Source organism: Mesocricetus auratus, unplaced genomic scaffold (genome assembly GCF_017639785.1).
Source record: "Mesocricetus auratus isolate SY011 unplaced genomic scaffold, BCM_Maur_2.0 Super-Scaffold_4256, whole genome shotgun sequence".
Taxonomy (NCBI): Eukaryota; Metazoa; Chordata; class Mammalia; order Rodentia; family Cricetidae; genus Mesocricetus; species Mesocricetus auratus.
This window is the reverse complement of record NW_024429182.1, coordinates 399,317-417,449: the sequence shown is the minus strand read 5'-3', so window position 1 is coordinate 417,449 and position 18,133 is coordinate 399,317. Positions and strand designations below refer to the sequence as shown.

Here is an 18,133-nt window from a genome sequence, read left to right as displayed (position 1 = left end):
TTAAAAATACTCTCCAAGGAGAGCAATGTCTCAGAGACACTTGGTAGTCACAATCAGAGATTGCTCCTGACCCTAAGGAGTAGAGTCTAGGGATACTAGACATTCTACCAATACACAACAGTATTAGCCAATCCAAAATGTCCATCCAGGAGCTGATACCATGCTTAGACCACACTACCACTGAAGTTTAATTTCACTGCCATTCAACTCTAACACTCTTACCTTTGCATCTCATCTTGTGTAAGATTTTTTCTCATTTCCCTAGACAGATGATAAAGACGATGAAGAGTAGATGCATGAAACAGAGCATTTCCAGATTTCCAAAACACTGTTGAGACTTTGTTGTAGTAATTTGCCATCAACTGAGGCTTTGGTGGTTTTTTAGACAAGGAAAATAGCCCATGAATATCTTCCACAGCTTTGAAGGCTTCCTAAAATGTACAAATTAATCACTTCAATAAAAAATGATCAAACACAAATCACTTTTATGAAATTAAAACCCATTATAAATAAATAAAATGCCTAATATTGTTTCTATTTCTGTTTGAGAAATTGTTATAACCACAAAAATGCTATCTTTGAAATCTTGTTTTGCTTTGTTGCTGTTTTTTCAAGACAGGGCTTCTATGTGCAGCCTTTGCTGTCCTGGAACATTTTTCCTAATATAATCAAGTTTGCTTGTCCTCTCCAAGCAGTATAGAAAAGTACTATGGGCAAGAGCAGTAAACTGAATCATATTTTTACTTTTAATTTTTAAATCACATTTTAACTAAAAACTGTTTTAGTTTAATACTATGTAATTTCAGCTGGCTTTTATGTTAAATAAATATAAAAGCCTTCATGTTAAAAAGTCACAAAATGATGTGAATATATTCTAAGAAGGGGGGGAAAGGGCCAGAAGCTTTTCATCATTATTGCCATCACTAAAATGCAGTATACACCATGTATGGGGCTAAAGCGGCACTTCTCCAAACACAAAAACGGGTGTGCCTTTTTAACTTCTAATTATCAATAATGCTCAACGTATAATAAAGTTACAATGTATTATCAGGTTAATACAAAATTATGAGGAACCTGCTATTTAACAGCCTTTGTAGAAACTAGAGATGTAATCAGTGGTGTTGCACATGCTTACCATTTGAAAGGTGATGGGTTTAACCACCAGCACCAGGGGGTTGGAGATTTAGCTCATTAAAGTGCCAGCCTACCAAGTCAAAACAAGACCCTTGGTTTAGGACTAGTGCATACACAAAGTGGCACTAATTCCTGGCACCAAAACCAAACAAAATGAGTTGAGGAAACAGCAGCAGCAGCAACAAAAACACCTCCATCTGTTAATATTTTCCTCCATACTTTGAGACTATCCAGCTCAGAATGGTACCAATTACATAGAACCACATTTTGAGCAGGGTTTTGGGTTTTTATTTTTGTTGGGTTTTTTTGTTTGTTTTTTGTTTTTTTTCAAAACAAGGTTTCTCTGTTTTGTTTTGGAGGCTGTCCTAGAACTCGCTCTGTAGATCAGGCTGGTCTTGAACTCACAGAGATCTGCCTGCCTCTGTCTCCCTGAGTGCTGAGATTAAATGAGAGCGCTACCACGCCACCAATGCTCAGGTTTTTTTGTTTTGTTTTTGACTTGTTTAGGCATAGAGTGAAAGGATTACATGATTTAGCCAAGATTTTGCAAGTGATTAAAAACTGAGTTATGAATTTCCTACATAGAAGTATTTCTGCTGTCAATCAGACAACCTTAAATTTTCACATTACCTACGGAAATTAAACAGTAATACCAATACAAGGTAGTTAACTTGCCTGCCATAGTTCCATGCTGATAGCACTGTCCAGCTGAACAAGTCTGGTTTCCAAATGCATGGATTGACTTTCTGGATTATTAAGATTAATTGCTGTGCTTTGGTTATGGTGGCGCTGAATCTGAGATAAGTGCATTCGCAAGTTGTCACAGAGCTTGCGGAACTCAGCCTTTCGAGTATACTGGAGGCAGAATTTGAAAGCTGTAAGCATAATTGTCAAACAAGAATTAGATACTCTGTCAACTTAAACATCTGAGTTAAGTTTGATATGCCACATATTAAGATCAATTTTAACAAGATTCACTAAGCTCACCATTACTCTATGTAATGAGAGCCAGTCTTAACTCCCTTCATGAACTTGCCACCACTCTGAATCCTGAGCAAAATAAAAGACATGGTCATAAGTCCTGGCCCAATATATGGTTCTAGAAATTTAAAAAAAGGAAATGAATAGAACTTAAATTTAGGAAGAGTCAGGAGCTAGAGAGATGGACAACATCTGGCTATACCAGAGTCAAGTTAGATTCCCTATACCCACATGGCAGCTCAGGGCCAGCTGTCACTTCAGTTCTAGGGAATCCAGTGCCCTCTTCTGGCCTGTGTAGGCACCAGGCATGCACATGGTATACAGACATACGTACAGTCAAAGCACCCATACACAAAAAACAAACTATTTCAAAATAAAAAATCTATCAAAGATCTAAAAAAACAAAAATTGTTAGGTTGAAATACAAAGAACTTATATATCTAATGTACATATAATGTGACATGCTTTTGTACAGAAACATAAAAATGTATAATTACTTGCTGCATCATTAAAATGGACATCTACGCAGTATCGGAGTACTTTTTGGGACATCTTTGCTCTTATTAAAAAAATTGTATTTCACTGAGTGGTGGTGGCACATGCCTTTGATCCCAGCACTTGGGAGGCAGACACAGGTGAATCTCTGAGTTAAAGGCCAGCCTGGTCTACTAAGCAAGTTCCAGGACAATCAGGTTATACAGAGAAACCCTGTCTCAAAGTAAATAAACAAACCTTTCTATATAAGCAATTTTATTTAACCCCAACTCAGTTTTTTTTTTACCAAATCAGCAACAAGTCCAAGTTTGCTTGTGAGACATGATATAGAAGCTATATATGCAAATAAACACAGGTAACAATATTCCTCTTAAAGCAGTCATAGTAGAAAGTTACCAACACATAAAGAAATTCTGAGCCAGGTGTGTGTGTGGGGGTGAGTTTCTATATAATCCTTAGCACCTGGGAAAGTCAAGATCAACCTATCCTAACTACATAGGAGAACAGACAGACACAGAAAGAAATTCAGGTAATGATACCCTAATGTAAACTTGTTAAAAACCGAGGGGGGGGGGAAATCAAGTAGTCACTCAGTTACAAGGCTCCATGCATCACAGCAAAACAAAACAAAAACAAAACAAAAAAAAATCTAGTCCTTCAGAGTTTGTGTTGAAAAGTAACCAAGTATGAAGTAATCCATGACATCAATACTAGGCACTACTGTGTTTAGGAATGAGAAATATGGTGGGCAGAGTGGTTTATGCCTTTAATCCCAGAGGGGCAGACATATCTGAGTTCAAGGTCATCCTGTCCCAAGGGTAAGGCTATCCAAATAGAAAGGAGGGTAACAGATTTACTGGGGTGGGGGCAACAAAAAGAAGTCAGAGAGTAGGCAGTAGGAGGGTGATGATCAAGAATAAGTATAACAACATGAAACTATACCATAATGAAGTCTATCACTGTGTGCTTAACTTTTAAAAAGCAGGAGGGGGCTTCAAGAGTCAGTAAAACAATTCATATGGCAATGTATCAAGCTGTAAGATAAGTCTCTTTTTCTGTTATTTATGTAATAAAGGTCAATTTCACTAAGGATAAAACTAGTTATTTTTAAAAACTGTCTACAAATATCTAAAGTCATCTTTTCAAATCAGTCTATTAGCATTTCACATTGTTGTTTTACCTTGCTGGGCGATGTCATGGTAAAGACGCTCTACTCTAGAATTATTTCGAAGAAGGTCCAAACACTGCCTGTATGATTCCCACAGGAACTTGACCCAGGGAGTCAGTAGCAATCTGTCAGTACGATCCTGAGTATCTTCCCCGCTTACTGCACTTAAGAGAACACTACGAAGAAAAAATGGATTGAAAACTATCTTAGACAATTTTTATTATGACCTGAAAGCCCAAATCCGAGAAACTCTTCCCAAAACCTCATATATATATACTGTCAAAGCTGTCCCTCACCATTTGTATCTGAATTTTCAGTCTGTATTACAACAGTTGAACTTTTAGTGCATGTTCTATCCTAAGGTGTAAATTTTAAATATCACTTACATGGCTGAATTATACATTTTAAATTTCAAAGATAAGCATTTTTTCCTGATAACCACCTACCTTCAAGTGGGGGTGATAATGGCCCATATAAAGAAAAACACTGGCCGGGCTGGTGGCGCACGCCTTTAATCCCAGCACTCCGGAGGCAGAGGCAGGCGGATCTCTGTGAGTTCGAGGTCAGCCTGGTCTACAGAGTTAGTTCCAGGACAGCCTCCAAAACAATACAGAGAAACCCTGTCTTGAAAAACAAAAAACAAAACAACAACAACAACAACAACAACAACAACAACAACAAAAAAAACACTGCTGTGTGATGTCACACACTTTTAATCTGAGCACTTGAGAGGCAAAGGTAGGAGGATGATCTCTGTGAGTTTGAGGTCAATCTGGTCTTCAGAGTGCATTCCAGTACAACCAGAACTACACAGAGAAACTGTCTCGAAAAAAAAGCAAAAAGAAAACCAGTGTTAATAATTAAAATATTTAGCCAGGCGTTGGTGGCGCACACCTTTAATCCCAGCACTCGGGAGGCAGGGGCAGGAGGATCTCTGTGAGTTCGAGGCCTACCTGGTCTACAAGTGCGAGTTCCAGGACAGTCTCCAAAGTCACAGAGAAACCTGCCTTGAAAAACAAAACAAAAAAAGATAATAACAATAATAAAAATATTTACTAAGGGATTGAACTCACATACCTCTCAGGCGTCTGAATGTTATCCAGATCTTCTATATCTAACACCATTTGTTGGGACTCTTCTTTAGCAGCTTCGGTTTTTTCCTCTGCTAATTTCAAGTATGCCCTAACAACATCTTCTAAAGATTTAATGTTTACCTACAGGAAGGAAAAAGAATGTATTTTTCTCCAATGAACTAATTAAAAGAATGTTTAAAAAGCAAATCAAGATACAAAATTTAATTTGAAAGGTAAATTCCTCTAGAAGTTACTAACAGCACTTTAAAAATATAAAAATGAGCATAGTACCTGTTGACAAATATTCTTATATTGATATAAACCTTCCTTAGCCAAGTGGCTCTTACGAAGATCCACACACAGTTCCAAGTATTTCAACATAATTGGCTCATGTATCTTTTGCCATGTTCTGTGTTTCTTACTCTTCATAACATCATAAAGAACATCCAGGGCAGGTTGCTTTTTGCCAACCTCAAGAAATTCTGGGTGGAAAAAAATTAAGAATTAAAGTTAGTTGTGCATACTATATAAAAAAAAAATCTAAATGACTCAATAGGTAAAGGTCCTTCCTGATCCTCTAGAGTTTTATCTTTAGAACCCTTGTTAGCAGGAGAACCAACCCACTCTTGAAAACTGTTCTGACTTCCACATGCACAAATATGCAGGTCCCCTTAACTTGCACAAATAAACGTAAAAGAAAAGGTTTTTAAAAATCTAAATTTGCCTCCTTAGTGATTTAATTTTCTAACTCATTTGGCTCCTAATAGGAATCCCAAAATCATCCAACATATAATAATGAAAAATTAGTGTTATCTCAAGATATAGCGTCCATGTAGAACTCAGTGATTTTTAAAATGCTAGAAACTGAAGTAATGGATTGGGGGATATGTACCCCAGTAACTGAAAGTCTAAGTATGATTAAGATGAAGTAAAAAACAGTAGATTGTTTAAATATCTATTTTAAGACCAGTTAGCAACATTTTTTTCAGTTGGCAACATTTAAATGAGTTCATTCTTATGGAAATCTAGAAGTCTTGGAATTGGATAGAAGTGTTCCAACTTTCTCAGTTGGTATCTCTGTTCTGACATAGGTCTGAGTCTTTCCATACAAATTTTACAAATGATTACAAAACAGCTTGCAAAGATTTTGTTTGGGATTATATTGAGTAGTTATAGTTCATCTAAGTTCATCTAGTCCTATCATGTAAATGGGTCACTACACATACCACCACTTGCACACAACCTAGGTCCTAGCACCCACACGGGCAGCTCACAACAGCCTGTAACTTTCAGCTTTCTTCTGGTTGTTCCAGCATTTAACACACACACAAAATTTTCTCTCCTCTCCTCCCCTCCCCCTCTCTCCCCCCTCTCTCTCCCTCTCCCTCTCTCCCTCCCTCTCTCTCTCTCTCTCTCTCTCTCTCTCTCTCTCTCTCTCTCTCTCTCTCTCTCATCTATATAGCACTGCTCCTGCTCAAAAATAAACCTTTAAAGAAAAAGGAGCTGCTAAGCCTAGTAGCACATGCCTTTAATCCCAGCACTCAGCAAGACAGATGCAGGTAGATCTTTGAGTCCCAGGACAGCCAGAGCTACACAGAGAAATCCTGCCTCAAAAAACAAACACAAACAAAAAATAAAACCAAAAGAAACTTCTAAACAATTATCAAGAGAAACACCAACTAGGATTCAATGGTCTAAATTCAAGTGTCCTCCCAAACTTAAGAGTTGGTCTTTAAAGAGATGATTGATTCAAAGAGTTCTAGCCTCTAAATGCAACAAGTAGCTTTCATAGATAGCTTCCTTTTTGTTCTATCTATTTCATCAAGCAAGGACCACATTAATCTCCCCCTGAAACAGTAAAGGGCAAACAACCAGCTCTCACCAGACACTGAACTTGCTAGTTTATTTATTATGAACTTTTCAGAAATGAGATAAATAAATTCTTTGTATTGATTGGTAAAGTACCAAGAATATGGTATCTCATTACAACAGCACTCACAGATTATTTTAAAATAAAGACCATTCTACAAAACACAGGAGTACTTTTCAAATCTGTGATGAAAAAAAGAAAGAAAATGAAACTAGAAAAGTCTAAGACACTGACAACTAAGACACGACAATTAAATGTATGTAGTATATAGATAGGATCCTAGGGCAAAAGGTAATTGAAAAAAAGTAGAAACTTAATAATCTCAATTGTGGCCCTGGCAGTGGTGGCAGCTCATGCCTTTAGTCCCAGTACTCAGGAGGCAGAGGCAAGCCGATCTCTGGGAGTTCTAGAACAGCTAGGACTGTTCCACAGAGAAACCCTGTCTCAAAAAAAAAAAAAAAAAACAAAGTCAATTGCTAGGCAGGAATGCTGATCCATACTTTTGCTCCCAGCACCCAGAAGGCGGAGGCAGAAAGATCTGTGAGCTGGAGGCTGGTCTGGTCTACTAGCGAGTGCCAAGGCTACAAAGTAAGGCCATACATCTAAAACAAAAGAAAAATAACTTCAGTTACTGGCTCCTTGGTTATGAGTAATATACCTTATTGTTTTAGGATGTTCACTAATGGAAACAACTGGGTACAGTGAAACCTCTGTGCCACCTTTAAATGACTCTGTGAAACTAAAAACTTTAATGAATTTAAATTAAGGCTATTTTTAAAAATATAGACTATAGGGCAAATTAACATGATTTTATGAGCTTGAAGGCATTATGTGTAATTAAGTCACATTTACAAATCCAGTTGCTGTCTTAAATTTTTCTGAATTAATCTGAATTTGGGAATGTTCTGCCTTAAAGCAAGATTGTTAGCTCTGGGCTCAATCCCCAGTACCATTTTTTTTTTTATGGTTAGCATTGAGGCTGGAGGGGTGGGTGGTCAATGCTTTAGAACAAACACTTGTTGCTCTTTCAGCACTCAAGTTTTGATCCCAGGATCCACAAAGTGGCTCAAAACCATCTGTTCCAAGGGATCTGATATCCTCTCTTCTGAACTTCATGGACACCAGACATGCAGGTGTGTACACACGCACACACACGCACGCACGCACGCACGAGCACACACACACACACACACACACACACACAAGTAAAATACTCATGCACTCAGTAGGCCAAAAGCTCCTTATTTGGGAGCTTACCAGATCTACAGGTTTAATGACTAAGGTTTCAGGAATGGTGCTTTCCAATCTTCTAGTAAAATAAAACTGCTCTGGCTCTCAAACATACTAAGTTCACAAACAAAACACATAATGTATCAAAAACTAAGCATCTTTACAAAATATTCTAAGTCCTCTTACTTATCAGCAATTTTTCTCTCTGGCTGGAGTCCAAACCTAGGGCCTCATCTCTGGTATGCCAGGCAAAAGACACAACCCTAGCTCCACCCGTTACAGTATCAAATGGTACATGCAGACAAGTATAAACTCAACATTATGTGGGAAAGACTCTTCATTTCAGGCATAGCGCCACCCCAAAATCTTACTATATGAAACAAGCACCTACAGTTAGATATGATATTGGAACCAAAAAGTCTTAAGTACTATCCTGTTTCTGAAATGTGCCTACGGTTGTTTTCCACGTTACTTTAAGTGTTTTCCATATCAATTTAACTAAAATTCCTATCAACAACAACAAAAAACTTACTAGTAAATGAATTTAGTCATTTTATGCAGCAGGACTGGGGAGATGGCTCAGCAGTTTAGAACCCTGGCTGCTCTTCAAGGACCTGTGTTCTATTCCCAACGCCTACACAGAAGCTCACATAATCTATAACTGCAGTTCCAGCTGATCCAACACTCTTCCTGACACCCCCTTCTGACTTTCAATAGGGCACTACTTGCACAAAGTGCATAGACATTGCATGCAGGCAAAACACACATACATCTAAAATAAAATTAAATACAAATTGTAATGTAAAGCAACATTAAAATAACATTATGCCCATTTACATAACTCCCAATTTTAACACTAAGGATTTAAAATTTCAAACTCTTTTTTTTTTTTTTTTTTTTGGTTTTTTCGAGACAGGGTTTCTCTGTGGCTTTGGAGGCTGTCCTGGAACTCGCTCGGTAGACCAGGCTGGTCTCGAACTCACAGAGATCCGCCTGCCTCTGCCTCCCGAGTGCTGGGATTAAAGGCGTGCGCCACCAACGCCCGGCTAAAATTTCAAACTCTTAATGTTTACAATATGTAATTCAAATCAAGTTAAACTTGAGAACTGAACCCATGATAAAATAAAATATAAAACACTGGAAATATAATCCATATTCCCAATGAGACTGTGGTTTCTTTACTTTTTAAAAAATACTAGTTGTTTTATCATTTTATGTGTATGAAGTGTTTTACTTTCTTTTGCCCCACAAGCATGCTTTTGTATGTCAGAAAAGAACATATCACCTTCAACTGGAGTTACAGTTAGTTGGTAGAGTGGTTTCTTAGTGTCATGCTTAGAAGATTCATGTGGTAGAATCAAATCTCTATCATTAGCACTGAAGGAGGTTGAAGCACCAGCATCAAGTTTGAGGACAACCTAGGCTACCTAATAAGACTGGCAGTCAAACAAGAACCCTACAAAAATAAACCTTTAACGATTAAGTCTGGGTTCAAAACTCATCCTTTCTAACTCTGAAAGTCTCAAACTAAAGGAAGCACACTTACATATAAAATATTTTACTGGGTGTGATGGAGCATGCCTGTAAATTAACCCCAGAACTCTGGTGGATTCAAAACAGCCAGGTCTACATAAGAGACCCTGTCTCAAAACATACAAAATTATGGACAGAAACCCCTACCACCCCTCCATAAGAAGAAAAATATGGGGGGGATAGATATTTTTAAACAAATCTGAAATTGGAACAAACTTCATGATGATTGAGTCATGCTTACTCTAACTCACATGCATGGAGACTTAGCTCCTTGCAATTGCCTAGTTAATGGGGTGGGAAGGCTTTTGAGGTTAGAAGGATTTCAACACTTAAATGATTTCAAGATTTAAGAAACTGAAATGCAGAATTATTCTAGAATAAGTGTAGAATCCTTAGGAAATGGTTCACATCAACCCTTCATTTTTCACTAGTCTGTACAACAGATTAAGTATCTAAAATATAATGTTAATATTCAGTTGTGGGACTTCAACTATCTCTCAAAGCAGGAGTTGTAGGGTATGAGTGTAAAGTGAAAGGCTGTGCCATTTTTCCCTCAAAATTACTGCTTAGGGTGACGTGCAGGGCTGTTTTATTTAATTTTATTAAAATAATTCAGTAGAAGCTGGGTGGTGGTGGTGCACCCCTTTAATCCCAGCACTCGGGAGGCAGAGGCAGGCGGATCTCCGTGAGTTCAAGGCCCGGCTGGACCGATAGCCTCCAAAACAATACAGAGAAACCCTGTCTCGTAAAAACCAAAAAATAATAATAATAATAATTCAGTAGACTAGATCTAAATATCCCTAGCGTTACAGATGCTACAAATAAGACGCTTAGGTAAACAAGATTTCTAAGATGTGAAAAGCCTTAATGTTCTATAAACAGTGCTATGTGTGATAGACAATCTGCTCTTGTCAAGTCCCTAGGAAGTTAAGGTATCACTACCTGCTACTTCAGATAATGTAATGGAGCTACAGAAATAAGTCAATACAGGCCTTTGGAAAAATATACCAATATGATCCGTTACCCATACAGTACTTTGCTGATAGTTTTCTCAACTTGCTCGTCATTAATCAAGTCTATTTCAACTGAGAAACAGTGAGTGAAAAGCAAATTTAGAACACATTATGTAACCTTCCTACTTTAAAAGTTTATTGAGCTATTAAGTCCATATGAAGATTTCAAACAGCAGAAAAACAAGGTCAGCATGTTACTATGTATATATGTAGGCCAAAGACTGTAGTGCTTTAAGTAGACAGCTATGGGGGAGGGGGGGATGCCCACTGGTGAACACTTTAAGTTAAACACAGACACAACAGCTAGCTATACCTAGTAAGTCCATCCAATTCTTTTCTACAGCACAATACAATTTTAAGTAAAACGTCCAAAGTTCTAACTTAGCTACAGTTCTGATTGGTTAGTTATCAGCAACTTGCAGTTTTATTAAGTTCTAAAATACAAATCCGAGGTGCATAACTATTGCAGATTGCTCCCTAAACACACACACAGAAAAAAAAATCACATTTCAGAAGTATGTAACCAACACATCTTTATTCCTGACAGATTATCATCAATGTTCCTTTCTAAGTACCGACTCAAATGGCCTTTTGACTTCCAGTTCTAACAAATTGGGTTTATCTGCTTGGACTGAGGGAGTTAAAAGGGAAAGTTACACAATTATTAGGACTTTTTAAAGATCAGAGGTGTACACAGGACTTTTCCATCTCACAATGTCAAACTGGAGAGCTCAGGACATGGCTTTCCTGCAAGCTCCAAGGCTTAAGCACTCATGTGGAAATAGAAATAGTTGTCGGTGGCGCTGCGGTAAAATGGGGGGGGGGGGTTTAAAAAAAAAACCTGATCTGGATATCAAGAGAGGTTTCTATTCTAGTTTCCCGACACTTCCAAGTGACCTTGGGGAAACAACTCTTTCTAGAGGTTTATCTGGGAAGAAGCATTTTTAAATCCCTAAAGAATATTAACTTTTTGTGATTCAGAACAGGCTTTTAGAACTGACCCTAATCAATACAGGGTGTGGGGGGGGAGGTCGACCCACAGGAAACAAGTTAATGATCAGAGGAATGAAGTGCAAACCAGCGACTATGTGTAAGGGAAGTGGACCCTGACCCAGCAGGCCTCCGCGTGGGATCTGGGGTCAGACGAGCCTGAGAGGTGGGGTGGAGGTAAACTAGCCGGGTTCCCGGCCCCGACGGGAGGTGGAGCCGAGGTTCTCGCGTGCATTGTCCCGGGAGGGAGCCATGTTTCCTCCTCCCCGGCACTCCCAGATGGCGGTAGGGAGCGCGGGGCTTCCCAAGCAGCCCGCGGGTCTGAAGAGCCGGCGGGAGGCCCATCGAGGGGAAGGATCGCAGGGCGGGAGAGGCCTGACTCCCGGGCCGCAGGCCTGCGACGCAAGCACCGGGCGGCAGACGGGGAAGACAGGCCGGGGCGACGGTTCCTGATCCGCGCTTTCCGCCGCGGGAGCCCGCTTGAGCGGGGGAGGCCGTGCCGAGACACCGCCGGGGTGGCGGCGGCCGTCATCGCTGGCCTCCACAGCCCGGGCTGCGGGGAGCAGGCCGGGGCCCTCGATCTCCCGAGCCTCGGGCCGGCCCTGTACGACGCGACCTGCTGCCTTACTCACCGTTGGCGCGCTTGAGGGCATTTTCCGGCCTCTGGAAATAGGCCGGCATCTTGGCGGTAGGCTCGGCTCACCCGGCGTCAGCGAACTCCCTAGTGGCCCGGACCGGGAGAGGAGGCGGAGGGGGGACTAGCGCGAGCTTCCACGCGCCTCGCCAGCAGTCGCCCGCGCCCAGCCGGCCAGAGACGGAAAGGAAGGAGCCACGTGATTGCCTTGCGGCGGCACCGCCGCCGCCCGAGCCCCGGATGTAGGGGGCGGACCTCTGCGCATGCTCCGACTTTCCTCCGCGCGCAGGCGCGCTGGTGTCTTGAGCCAGGGTTGACGTGGCGGCGGCTAGCGGGTGGCGCGAATTGTTGTGTGCCTCTTTGGGGGCGTGGGAGAGGACCCTAGAGACAGTTTCCTCCTGACAGCGGTGCTCCAACGAACGTAGGGTGGGGAAGGGGAAATCTCGGTCATGTCTACGACGAGAAAAAACTATGTTTACACAATCGTTTCCAAAAAGGAGTGGCGCGTGGGCAGGCCGTATTTTAGGATAAGGTCACTTTGGCTACGCGGGGACCTCGCCTGACAGGAAAGGCTGTTTGTTTTTGTTTCCGGACACTGTTGTGTAGCCCTGGCTGGGCTGGATCTCACTTTGTAAACCAGGCTAGCCGCCTGCCTCTACCTGCCGAGTGCTGGGAACTAATGGCGTGTGCTACCGCCGCCCGCCCGGCCGAATGTGCTTAAAGGAAGTGCTGATCAGGTATCGCAGGCCAATGGTACTCATGGCGGGGAAATAATCGCCTGAGTGACACGGAAGGGGAGGGGAGCACGCTAATAATAAGCTGAGTTATTTGGTATCCTTGTGGGGTTAGTGTCTTAAGGATTCCCGAGAGAAGACGAGCGAGGGCAGAGCCACCTCATATAAGGAGAAGGCCTTGGAACATAGCAGATTTGTATGTTTGAAAATACGCAAGTGTCTTCGATTTTTACATACAGCCCACGTCACAAACAAAAGAAATGTGTGTTGGTGAAGAAAAGGTTTATTGCAAGCCGTGTCTTTTATTGCTGACTAAGAAATTTAGTGTGCATAGATTAATTACTATGCTTAGAGCTTGAAAGCCATTTAAACTGCGTCGAATTATTAAGCTCTTGGTAGGAAATAGCTTGAGTTCAGGGCTGCTCTTGGTAGGAAATAGCTTGATTTGAGGGCTGAGGATGTACAGTGGCAGAGCATTTACCTAGCATGTACAAGGTCCTCGGCTCAATCCCTAGCACCACACAAAGAAAAGGTTCACAAAAAAAGGTGGAATAAACTATTGCAAGTTTATTACAGATTTTACAATAGTAGATCGGGGATATGTGAATTAATGAGATACTGTATCGATGAATGAGCGAACCCACAGTACATGCCGTAAAACCATTTCTTATTTATGTCTCCACAATGAGGTATTTCCGTGTAATGCAGTGATGGGCAAAAAAAAAAAAATCACAATTTCTTTTCAAAAACAAAAACCCGGCAGTGGTGGCACACAGCTTTGATCTCAGCACTTGGGAGGCAGAGGCACGCAGTTGTCTGTGAGTTCGAGGTCAGCCTGGTCTACAGTGTGAGTTCCAGGACAGCCAAGGCTACACACACACACACACACACAGAATGAGAGAGAGAGAGAGAGAGAGAGAGAGAGAGAGAGAGAGAGAGAGAGAGAGAGAGAGAGAGAGAGAGAGAGAGTGAGCCTTTAATCCCAGCAGAGGAGGCAGAGGCAAGCTCTGAGTTTGAGGCCAGCCGGGGCTACACAGAGAAACTGTTTCTCAAATAAGGTATGAAGAGATGGCTTAACCTTTAAAAAGGTTACTAATCTTGCAGGGCACTTTAGTTCAGTTCCCAGCACCCATATCAGGCTCCTCATAACCACCCATAACTCTAGTTCCAGGGAAATCCATCACCTCTGGTCTCTCCACTCGACGACACAGACAAAAACAAAACTTTTTTTTAAATATGTGTAAGTTGATTTCAAGAGTTCTTACTCCAGAATGCTTAGACCATGCCAAATGCACGAGCTTTCACCTTCCAAAGCAAATACCAGGCAGGGCTGGTGTAAAGGAACAGCAAGTACTAAGAAGCTTTAGCAACTGTTTTATTAGCGTGATCAAGGGATTTCTTTGTGTATATTATAATTAAGTCAAAATTTAAAAGCCAAACATAAAAAGCAAATAGTTCTTTCATGAAGTTTTTATTACATAAAAATTACTTCATAGGCTAAAGGAAGATGCAAACAATAAAAGGAAACTTGGCCTAAATATCAGAAGATGCTTATCATATTGGAAAATAATAAAAACAAATAGGAGTGGAGAAATAGCTCAGCAGTTAAAAGAACTTGTTGCTCCTGAGGAGGATCCAGGTTTGATTCCAAGCATCCACATGGTGGTTTACAACCATCCATCCATAACTCCCATTCCCAGGGTATCTGCACACACCTGGTACACATATGTACATAAAAGCAAAATACTCATACACATAAATCTAAAATTATTTAAAAGGTAAATGGGTCCAGCATTGATAATTTTGTAGGCCCACAGTCAGATGAATACTAGAAAATTAAAAGATGTACTGAAATCAATATCCCTCATATTGACAATTTTCCCTTTTACATTGTTTAAAGCATATGAAACATTGGTGATATAATAGCCAATGATCATTTAAGTGCATTAAGCAAAATCAGTCAAATTAGTTATATATGGTGGCTGGTATCTGTAGTCCCAGGCACTCAAAGCCTAAAGCAGAAGGATTGCTTGAACCTAGATAGGAGTTCAAGACCAACTGGGTAGCATACAAGACACCTTCTCCAACAATTTAATAGAGTCTGGTACTGTTTGTTAATGAAAGCAATAATATTGATTACCAGGGTAAATACATTCCCAGGTTTTGAGTACCAGCTAGCAGCCATAATGTTGAGTGGTAGAGAAAAGATACCCAATGCCTCCTCTCAAAGGATTAATGATTCCCTGTTTTGTTTTGTTTTTTTAAAAAATAGATGTTTATACAATGAGAATTAAGATAGGGTCTGATTGGACCAGAAGAGAAATATAATTACCTGCTGATTAATACTCATTTAGCAGGAAACAAACAACTTGAAGATATGTTTAAAATCATTCAGGCATTGTCAAAATTGATTATTTTTTCCTTGTCAAGTTACTTTTGTACTTCCTAGCATAATTTCTCTAATATGATGTAGGGAATTTTTTAACATAATTTATTTTTAATAATTCTTTGGGAATTTCACATCATGCACTCCAATCCTACTCATATCCCAGTCCTTCCATGTCTACTCTCTACCTTTGTAACCTCTTCCTCACAAGAAAATATAAATAAGTAAATAAATAAGAAAACAAACAAAAACAATTTGCTCCTCCATCTTTCTGGCTCTCTATGACATATTCATTTGTCATAGTAGCATCAGGAGATGTAGTTTGTTACACAGTATACCCTTTAACCCAAATAGTTTTACTTGCAAATGTTCATTGCAATGAGTTGCTGGTCTGGTTCAAGGCCTCTGGCTTCTGGTATACCATTAAAACTGGGCTCTCACCAAAACTTCTCTCGGATACCCAGCTGTTGCTCCAAATTATAGAAACCCTGGGGTTGTGGTTCTTCAGGACCTGTGTAATGAATGATTTTGAGGGTGGTTTTGTTGTTCTCTTTTATTTTGCTTTTGAGATAGGATGTCACTATGCAATGAAAAGATTCCAAGCTGGCTTGGAATTTTCAATTCTGCCACTTTAACCTGCAGTGAGCTCGAACTACAGGCATGTACCACCATGCCTAGAATTACATTTATCATTTTATTTAAAAGAATATGGCAATGTGCTTATAAACAGTGATTCACAGCAATGTACTCTTTCAACAAACCTTTATCAAGTACGTACCATGCACATTTCTGATAGGTGTACGAGTCACAACAGTAAACAGAATAGTCTTGCTTTCTACCTCAGTGGACTTTGCAGTCATAGGAAGAAGTCATAGTTCAAACACACCATAAGGTTTGTGAGGAGAGACACCACTGCAGTACAACATCTCTCCAGGCCCACACACTATGTCTTTCAGTACTCTCAAAGGCCCTCCCCAACTCCTGTCATCACCTCCCTAGAAGCCAGTCATTCCTTTTAATTTTGTTTTATTTTATTTTTGAAACAGTCTCACTATGTAGTCCTGTCTGGCCAGAAACAGAGATCCACCCACCTCTGTCTCATAAATTCTGAGATTAAAGGCCCCCACCCACCCAATCCCTGGCCTCTTTCCTTGCTTTTGAAACTAACCTTTATATTCAGGTTTTGCTTAAGGATCACTTCCTGCAGGGATCTTCCTTGGCACCAGATTAGGTTAGATGCCAAAATATCAAACATTAGCTAGGCTTGGTGGCATATGCCTTTAATGTCAGCACTCAGAAGGCAGAGGCGGACATATCTCTGGGAGTTTCAAGACAGCTTGGTGTATAAACTAAATTTCAGGACAGCCAGGGCTACAAAGAGAGACCATGTTAATATATTGAATGTTAATTCAATGTTAATATATTGAATATTAATAACAAACTGTCTTATTCCTTATTATACTTAAGAGTGGAGAAGGCCTAAGATATTGGATTGTTCACCGATGTATCTGAACACGTGACAGAACAAAGCGTGAGAGATTAACAAGTGAGTATTTAAATAAATATTTAATACAGCTGCTTCCAGCTCTATCTGTAGGGAAGAGCAAGTTTAGAAGCCCAGTATGTATCACCCTTAGTTCTTAGCACACCTGTCCATCTACTTCTGATTTCCCATTTGCTTAAGCAGAAGAACACAAATATGAAAGTGTTCTCTGCCCAAAACTGCTGGTTGCACTGTTTCTGAGCCTGTAACTCCATGCAATCCAATGGTGATTTTTCTGAATGTCCAAAGATTCGTGGTGACCAACCCCCCTAACACAATACTTAAAGTTCTAGCTCAGAGCTTCCACTACCAAAGCTTCCTTGACTGTAGGGCATCTTAGCTGTCCCAGCCCCTGTGTTCTTTGCCCATAACACCATGAAGTCTATCACTGGACCCATCTTTCTGGCCACTATGACAATCTTGCAGCCCTCTCAAAGGGATGACTAAATGTGTCTTTCAGTCTGCTGGCCCCCAGAAGGGAGATGAGAGACCAACTACTACTTCCCAGTAACTACTCCCAAAGCATTCTCTCTCAGTCCTCCCTGAATTCTGACCTTTGAAGCTCACTACTTTCAGATTAGACCAAAGCTTCTTATGGGACTATGTAACTGAATGTGGTAAAGTTGCAAAATATTTGGCAACCGTAAAAGGGTTCTGAATATACAGAACCAAAAATACAAAACCAAATGCATAGTGAACCTCGGGTTAGCCCATGTTGCATCATATAGCCTTGGTTCTGAACATGTGCACTTTTTGCTTTTTTTTTTTTTTTTTTTTTTTTTTGGTTTTACGATACAGGGTTTCTCTGTATTGTTTTGGAGGCTGTTGGTCCAGCCCGGCCTCGAACTCACAGAGATCTGCTTGCCTCTGCCTCCTGAGCGCTGGGATTAAAGGCGTGCACCACCAACGCCCAGCACACTTTTTGCTTTTACACCCAACAAAGAACAGAGCCTGAAAAGGCTAAAGTTGGGGCTAGAGGTGGCTCACCAGTTAAAAGCACTGGCTGCTTTCCCACCAGACCTGGGTTTGATTCCCGGCACCCACATGGAGCCTCACAAATGTCTGTACCTCCAGTCCCAGGGAACCTGACAGTGGCTTTTGACCTCATGGGTGAACGAAGCACATGAGTGATACAAGACATACATGGAAGCAAAACACTCATACACAGTGGGCGGTGGTGGTGCTCACCTTTAATCCCAGCACTCGGAGGGCAGAGGCCTGCAGATCTCTGTGAGTTCGAGGCCAGCCTGGTCTACAGAGTGAGTTCCAGGGCAGCCTCCAAAACAATACAGAGAAACCCTGTCTCGAAAAAACAAAAAAACAAACCAACAAAAAAAGACATCCTTGGG

General features: G+C 40.7%; 1 protein-coding gene across 1 annotated transcript in view; it reads right to left on the bottom strand.

Moving 5' to 3' along the window:
- The window catches only part of Eif3a (eukaryotic translation initiation factor 3 subunit A), a 30,594-nt gene extending 18,274 nt beyond the window's left edge, over positions 1 to 12,320 (bottom strand). Inside the window, exons 1-6 of the mRNA XM_040741990.1 lie at positions 12,120 to 12,320; positions 5,143 to 5,333; positions 4,856 to 4,992; positions 3,791 to 3,954; positions 1,810 to 2,009; positions 223 to 431 (exon numbers count right to left, since the gene is read on the bottom strand). Coding sequence (XP_040597924.1) covers positions 223 to 431; positions 1,810 to 2,009; positions 3,791 to 3,954; positions 4,856 to 4,992; positions 5,143 to 5,333; positions 12,120 to 12,168 — 950 coding nt within the window. The 5' untranslated portion in view covers positions 12,169 to 12,320. The remainder of the gene's footprint in view (positions 1 to 222; positions 432 to 1,809; positions 2,010 to 3,790; positions 3,955 to 4,855; positions 4,993 to 5,142; positions 5,334 to 12,119) is intronic.
- Positions 12,321 to 18,133: the final 5,813 nt, after the last annotated feature.